General features: G+C 52.0%; 1 protein-coding gene across 1 annotated transcript; it reads right to left on the bottom strand.

The window, feature by feature from the left end:
* Positions 1–377: 377 nt before the first annotated feature.
* Positions 378–6781, bottom strand: LOC127229359 (zinc finger protein Gfi-1-like). Its single transcript, XM_051194480.1, is given in 8 exon segments — positions 378–583; positions 2731–2896; positions 3710–3808; positions 3810–3848; positions 3970–4272; positions 4274–4458; positions 6171–6353; positions 6626–6781. Coding segments are annotated over 8 exon segments (1269 nt in total). The 5' UTR covers positions 6741–6781; the 3' UTR covers positions 378–404.
* Positions 6782–8043: the final 1262 nt, after the last annotated feature.

The raw sequence follows: 8043 nt of genomic DNA, 5'->3' as shown, positions 1-8043 counted from the left end.
AAAAGGGTCCGCTGGCTACCCAGAAGAAGAACAGAGTACTGCTGTTCTTTCTAAATTATGGAGCATCAGCTGCATCCAAAGTTTAAGAGGTGATGCCTCCTGTTAGCAGCTGCCCAGAGTTCTTTCCTGCCTGTTAGACTGGGCAGAAAAGGGAAGGACTGGAAGGCGTGTGATTTCATTGGATCCTTATCTTCAGCTTGTAGGGAAGCCCAAAGCTGTGGTTCCCACTCGGAGCTGACCTTTGAAAAGGGAGTTCATCTCTTCCAGCAGCTTTGGGAAGAAAGGTGAAGGGGAACAGCCATAGTGAACTTTGCACACTGGATTCAGGGCCTGAGCGAGGGGCAGGCAGGGAAGGTGTCCTCAACAGTAGTGTTCACAGCTGGTGTCCCAGAAGGTCAAGTTACTCATTTGACTCCGTGCTGTGTCTCCCGGTGCCTCCTGAGATCCACCTTCCTTTGGAAGCCCTTCCCACACAGGTCACAGCCAAAGGGCTTGAAACCCGTGTGCTTCCTGCTGTGAGTGATGAGGTTGGAGCTCTGACTGAATGCTTTACCACACACCTGGCATTTGTGGGGCTTCTCACCTGCAAGGATGGAAGACCAAGGGCAGGAAGTATGGAGCCTATGATAAAGCTGGGAGGGACCCGTTGCTACCCACATGTTCTTGCTAGCAGCTGGCTAAGACCTTCAAGATGTTGGAGGGTGATGGGTGCAGCATGAACCAACTCCTGGCCTGCAACTTGGTACCAGTAAGACACTGGTGCACCAGGTGGAAGGGAGACTTTTTGAGTAGAGGCTCCCAGCCAAAAGTCTCAAACGGTTTCCTGCTAAACGGAAACTGAGCAGAGGCCATGTGCTTGTGCTCCCCAGCTGAATCCACCCCTAGGACTTGCCCGCCTGACTTTTAGAAGCACAGGGCCCCCAGCAGATGTTCAACAGGAGGTGGGAGGGGCTGCCCTACAGACCCTATGACTGCTTTCGTCAGAGGAAGTTTTCAAATCTGAGTTTCCAAGTGGGTGTTGTTTTGTGTGGCCAGGGAAGCTGTCATCTTTCTAGCTCTTGAAGAACACAGGTTTGTCCAATGTCTTAATTTTTTTTAATCCACATTAGAGCCAAAAAATCACTTCTTAAGGTTGTCTATTCTTTTACCTTCTTCCTTTCTTTGAGGTTTTAAATCACAGGATCCTTAAAATCCCAACAACTGTTTGCTGCAGATCAGTAGATAAAAGGCACAGTAGGGAAATTTTTTAAGAGTAGGCAAAAGAAAGAAAAGCAACAGCTTTTGTCTTCCCCTGCCTTGTGCACTGGTTATCCAAATAATCTTCCCATGGCTCTATAGCTGGGACTTGGCCTTGGGAGGGAAAACAAACAAAAAAGTGTCTGCTTTCAGGAACCTTCCTTATGTTCTTCCCTCTCTCTTCATAGTTAAGATCTCCTGATAAAGACTCACAACAAAACTTCCCCTGATCCTCTAGAATCAAACATATTTGAGAAATGAATTTTAGCCATAATATAAATGTTTAGCATTCAGTCAAGATTCTAGTTTCATTTTAGTAAGTCTCTTTTTGTTTTTTTTTTGTTTTGGTTTTGTTTTTTTTTTTTTTTTTGAGGCTGGGTTTCTCTATAGATTGGTCTGCCTCTGCCTCTGGAGTGCTGGGACTAAAAGCATGTGGGCACCACCACTGCCCGACATTTGATAGATGTTTTGAACAACTTATAAATGGAAATTTTGGGCAAGGGAGCATGATCAAAGGGAGGTTTTCCTGAGTTCTCTGATACAAATGCCTACACTGCTGATGAATGTTTACAAACATCAATTGTGAGTTCCTGGAAGACACTGTGATATTTTACTTTTTATGTATTTGTTTACTGTTTAAAAAAAATACAGGACACTACTATGTAGCCTTAGCTGGCCTACAATTAATTATGTAGCCAAGGCTAGTCTCCATCTCTAGGGATGTGGCTGTCTCTTTACCTCCCATGTGCCATCATGCCCAGGTGTGATTTGATTTAAAGAGATACTCATGACCTTCAGTAAAGTCAGAGGTTGTGGTGTCATGTAACTATCATATTGAGTATTACAGGAAATGTTCTTAGGGCAAGAGACTCACTTTAGTTCACAAGAACCCAACTGCACCTGAAGGAGTCCCAGACTGGAAGCTGGAGCACTGAGATGTACTCACAGTGACTTTGATAGATCACTTGATGGCTGGGTAATAAAAGGACCCCATTTTACTGTGTGAAGCAGCAGGAAAAGACCAAAGGAAATGGACAATCTGAAACATTCGGGTATTTTTAAAGCATTGTAATAAGTTAGGAATTGCCACTGTTAGGGAATGGAATTAATGTTTTGAAAAGAACAACAAATAACAGAAGTGTTCCTGGCTCCCACAATGTAAAGTCCAATACAACAAACAAGTCATGACTATAAACATTGGAGAGCTCAGACCAACAGACCTGAACTTGAGCCCCATGTGACCCTGGATAAGTTATACAATCCCTCTGTGCCTCCAATTCCCCACCTCTAAAATGGGACCAAAGAACAGTATCTGGGAGAGCTTGATGTCAAACCACTGATAAGTTAGCACAGAGGAAGATAGTCCTTCAGACCCAATGCCAACCAAAGTTCCCTCTGGGGGAGAACTCATCTACCACCACTGGGACCAGAGTACACAAGGAGAGTCATGTTGGCCTCCAAGAACCTCCTATATGCCCAGGCCCTTCAAGTCACCTGTGTGGATGAAGGTATGTTTCTTCATGTCGGACTTCTGGTGGAACCTCTTGCCACAGTACTGACAGGGGTAAGGCCGGGTGTCTGAGTGAATGAGCAGGTGTGTAGACAGTGTGGATGACCTCTTGAAGCTCTTGCCACAGATTTTACAGTCAAAGCTCCGTTCCTGCAGAGGGGACAGGAAGGGAGAGGGAGAGAAATGCATCACTCCTTCTGCAGTCCTAGGTCATTACCACTGACAGATTTCTGGAAGCCAGGAGTCCTCTTTCCTCCTTCCCTTCTTCCCTCCCTCCCTCCATTTAGTTTCAACCTCCACCCATCCTTCAACACCTACTTATTAACAGGTTTTCTACCAAAACACTTTCCAGCCACAACCCTCCACACCCCAGGGCATTTTTGACACCCATTGACAGATTTCACCACCCTCCTCAATAGGACCTCAGCCACTTAAGGTGTTTGGGGGAGGAGATGGGCAGTTGTCACAGCCACTTGTGTAGTATTTTGCTTATCTCCCTCTCTTTAATCACCATACAAGCATCCAACAAAGACCTGGTGTGCTACATGGTTCATGGGTGCCTGAAGCCTTGGACTTAGACAACAGTTACTTATAAACGAATGAATGGATGGATGGATGGATGGATGGATGGATGGATGGATGGATGGATGGATGGCTAGTATGTACACTGAACATTGTGTATGTGAACTGAGACCCTTCCTTGCCAGTCAGGAAGGATAAAGGGGGCATAAACAGTAAAGCCAATGCATCAACAATGCAGCATACCTTCCTCATTTCCAACACAACTCCATCACTAGGTGCGACCACAATCTAAGATTGCTGCAAACCCGGGCCTCTATCACCCACGTTTTTCAGGGGCACCAAAGGAGTCTAGAGGCAATGGGAAAGTGGCTGGTGCTGTATCTATCGCTTATGGGTTGAAAGGTCCCCAGTGCAGAGGCAGGTCCCCAAAGCCAAGCTTACCTGAGAGTGCACGGCCTTGTGCTGCTCTAGGCTCACCGCGTGCCCGAAAGTTTTGCCGCACATCTCGCACGCAAATGGTCTCGTGCCGCTGTGGGACCGGGCGCACGTGCACCTCCAGCCCGTGCGGTGTGGAGAACACCTGGGGGCAAGTGGGGCCAGGGAGAGGCTGCTGAGGGAGGTCTGGGGGTGTGGACGTTGGAGGGTCACGGGCTGGGGACGCAGGCACAGGGCTGATGAGGCCAGGTGTGCAGGAGCCTCACCTTGCTGCATTTGATGCATTTGTAGGAGCCACCGCCCAGCAGCAGGCGGGTACACAGGAGCTCTGACTCTACCTTGACGCCCACGCTCTTGTCTGCGTGGATCTCGTGGCCGCGGTCTTGGTACAGCCGGCCGGCTGCTGCATTCGGTCGTTCATACAGCCCGGCCGCCCCAGGACCGAAGTCTCCGTAGAGCCCCAGGCCTGCGCCACTGCTGCCTCCTCCTGGGGCTCCGCAGCTCCTAGGTGGCCCCGCACCGGCTCCACCCGCCGCCGGCTCAGGGCCGTACATCGCGGCGGGGTGGCCCCGGCTCGGCGCCACGCTCGCAAAAGAGGCTCAGGCCTGCGCTGCGCTCCAAGGCGGTGCACTGCCGGTAGCTCTGCACCAGGTGCCGCAGGTCGGACCCTGCGAAGCCGCTCCACGCATAGGGCTTGAAAGGCAGGGTGTAGGGCTGAACTTCGTCCAGAGAGCGGCTTAACGACTTCTCGGAGCCTGTGGGGGCACAGGAGGCAGTCGGGTCAGGTTCGAGGCTGCTGGGCAGAGCCCGCACTGCGAGATCCCTACTGTTTGGCTCCCAAGCTAGTTAGAACGCTTCGCATCCAGACACCCTGGGTAAAACTCAGGTAAGCCCACGGAACTTCTCTGGCCAGCAGCTGAGCAGGCAAGCGATGTTTTAAATGATATATAAGTCGAGGAGAACGGTAAGTTCGATTTGATGTTTCTCTGGCTAGACCCCCAACACTTAGAGCTTAGGCCTAGAGTCCTGTTACTAGATCCTGACCTCTCCTAATCCCTTTAAGTCCCCACTCAACCTTTTTCCTTTTTATCTACATTTATGGAGAAGGGCAGAAAAACTCTGGTCCAAGGCTATCTAGAAGGATCGGACTGAATGGCATTAAGACTTCTCAAAGTGGTCAATTTGTTTAATGTGGTTAAACAAGGGACAGCAGGCAAGAGCGCGGGAAGTATGCCCATCCCTGATAAATTTCTGATAAATTATTTTACAGTTAAGGGTTAGCGACCATCTTCAGGAGAACTCCCCCCTCCCCCCCACACTCTTGTTAATTTTGCTAAAACTGGATTCTGGATGAGTAAATGCATCCTCACACTTCATTCTGTTCCGTGAGAGGTTGCGGGGGGGGGGGGGGGGGGGCGGGGGGGGGAGCTGCTGGTCACACACAGCCAGGAAGAACCTATTGATTGCTGGGATGGATGAGCTATCTTTTAAAACTAGTACTATGACCTGGAAATAACCGACTCTTGGCAGGATTTGGATCATCCGCTGCTCCTTCCTTACTTTTGCCCAGACCCCAGATGCTCCTACTCAACCCTAGTCACAGGGAGCTCAGTTGGAAATGAACTCGGGTCTGAGATTTGACCTTCCTAGCAGAAGGAAGGGAAATGAAACTTTTGAAGACAGAACCAAGGAACTCAGCAACCTCGCTTTCCAAGTGTGGCACCCAGCTCTGCCCTGCTCAGACTGCCCAGGTCTCTTGTCTGAGGTATTTGTGTCTGCATCCTGGATTCTGGAATCTGACATTTCTTTTTTATTTAAAAAAATTATTTTTCATCTTACATACCAACCCCAGTTCCCCCTTCCTCCCCCCTTTTCTTGCCCCCTTCCCCCCTCTTCTTGCCCCCCCTTCCCACTCCCATAGGGAGTTAGGCCTTCCTTGGGGAGTCAACTAAGTCTGGCAAACCAAGTTCAGGCAGGAGAACCAAGCCTCTCTCCCAAGGCTAGCAGGGTATCCCATTATAGGGAATGGGCTCCAAAAACCAGTTCATGCATTCAGGATAGGTCCTGGCGCCACTGCCAGCCACCACTCCCAACAGATCAAGTCACATAACTGTCACCCACATTCTGAGGATCTAGTTCGGTCCCATGCAGGTTCCCTAACTGTCGTGTCTGACACTTTAGAAACAATGAATTCTGGTCAGGAAAAAAAAAAAAAAATGCCAGCCAGATTAGAGGACTGGCTGTTTTGTCGCCTTGATCAGTTACAAACGAATTAAGGACTACTCTGGACCAACAGTCTTAGGAGGCAGAGTACACTTTTAGGGAAAGACTGGCTGCCTCCCCCTGGACCCAGTTCCCTTAGGAAACAGCTCTCTGCTTCTCTTGTGTGGACCTCCTTATGAACTGCGGGGGGGGGGGGGGAGGTCCCCGGACCTCTGCCACAAGGCCTCGAAAAAATGGTCCTTACCTGGAGAAACCGAGGGAGAAGGAGGCCTCCAGAAGTCCTCGAACTCGGAGCTCGGGTCACAAATGCTGCCTTCGCAGCTGTCAGGGGACGTAGAGGCTTTGTCTTGAGCTTCGGTTAGCTGAGAGTCGGGGGACAAACGGTCTTGGGGTTCATTCTTCTCCTCGCCTGCACTCACAGGGTCATCTGTGGAGAGGAGTCAGGAGGGAAGTAAACCTGAGCCTGGCTGAGCTGAAATGGTTCCACTGTGGACCCAGCCGGGAGCCCTCCCAGATTCAAGGGCAGACTATGTGCGGTAGGGACATCTCTGGCAACCTCGGCAGAACCGAAGCACTAGGAAACAAACAAAGCACGCGAGGGGCGTTGGGGTAGCCTCCGCTGGATCTAGGAAGCGAGGTGGCTTGGAGCAGAGTCGGCGTCCCTGACAGCTGCCCGCCCGGTCCCACCGCGCCTCGCACCTGCTCTGCCGGGCGCGGGCACAGTCTCCAGACTGAGGGAGTAGTCTGGCCCCGGGGAACGCGGCTGGTGGTAGCTGTGCGCCTTCTTGCTCTTGACCAGGAAGGAACGCGGCATGGTGGCCAGCCACTGGATGAATGTTTGGACCCTCGGTTAGCCTGAGGTTACTCCAAAGTCTAAGAGGAGGGGAGATCCAGGTGGAAATGCGGGTCAGCACTGATGGCGGCTCTAGACCGCACCCAGGCTGAGAGAGGAGAGAGGGAGGCCCTCGGGAGGAGGGGCTTGGCCCCCAAGCGCCTCGCTCACCAGGTGGCACTCGGACAGGTGGCGCGAGGCCTCTGCTGCCTGCCACTGCCACAGCTCAGTGGTAAAACCTGTCCCCGGGCTCTGGCCCAGGTCTCTTTGCTCTGCCTCGCCCACGCCTCAGCCCCCTCCCTTTCCCCTAGCAAAGCTCTCTCATCACTCTCCAGAGTAGTCCGTTATCCCAAACCAACTCTGCATTGCTCTCCTGGTCCCTTCTGGGTTGAGGGGACCGACTGGGACGCGTGAATGACTTTAGTTTAAGCGGTCAGGGTGCAATCAGTGGTTGGGACCCGGAAGGACCCTGGAGAGCCAAGATCCACGATAAGCAAGCTAAAGAGGGGCATGCTAGGCAGGACTGAAGGATTGGTTTGTCTGGCGACTATGTGAAACTGAAGCTGGAGCAGAAAGGCAGGAAGCCAGAGAGACAGGAAAGTGAAGGGGGTGGCAAAAGAGAAGGGTCTGCCCCAAGAGAAACGTCCACTGGAAAAAGTTAGCCTCCAAGCCAGCGATGGTGCCGGCATTGGCCAGGGGAGAGACCACTGTGAAGCATCCAGACCCCCAAGCCTCGCCTCTGCAACTAAGTACCTCGAAGAAGCATTTTCCGATCTGCTCACCAATTATCTTGTCCTAGGGAAGTTGAGTCTGAATTGCGTGTGCACAGACTGCCAAACACGCGGCGCCCAAATCCGTGGAGCATCAACGCTTTAGGGGGCCAGCAAGGTGAAACAGAAGCGTGCACGAGTGAGCAGTGGCCAGGAGGCTGGGGTCCCCAGAGCCAGCACGACTGAGAGCCGGTGTCGCTCTCATTAACCCCCAATCAGTTCAACTAATCTCGGATCGAAACCTGAACCCGGAGGGAGGCGGGGCTGCCACTGCGTCCCCACTCCAGGTCGGCTCTGCCCACCCCCGCCCCGCCCCCTTAGGAGCCCAACGCTGAACGATTCCGCCTGCCTTCAAGGTCCAAGGCGCAGGGGAGTCGACCGCAAGCCGGCGGGAACGGCTGGCGGGTTCAGAGAGCAGGGCGCAGGGAAGTCCAGACCGATGTGCGCCTATGGTCCTTGGATTTCCTACGGTTTAGACTACGGAATCGGAACCGCTTTGCTTCCACAGTCTACTA

Source organism: Phodopus roborovskii, unplaced genomic scaffold (assembly GCF_943737965.1).
Source record: "Phodopus roborovskii unplaced genomic scaffold, PHOROB, whole genome shotgun sequence".
In the NCBI taxonomy this organism is placed as follows: Eukaryota; Metazoa; Chordata; class Mammalia; order Rodentia; family Cricetidae; genus Phodopus; species Phodopus roborovskii.
Note: the sequence above shows the minus strand (reverse complement) of the source record. Positions and strands in the feature narration are given on the sequence as shown.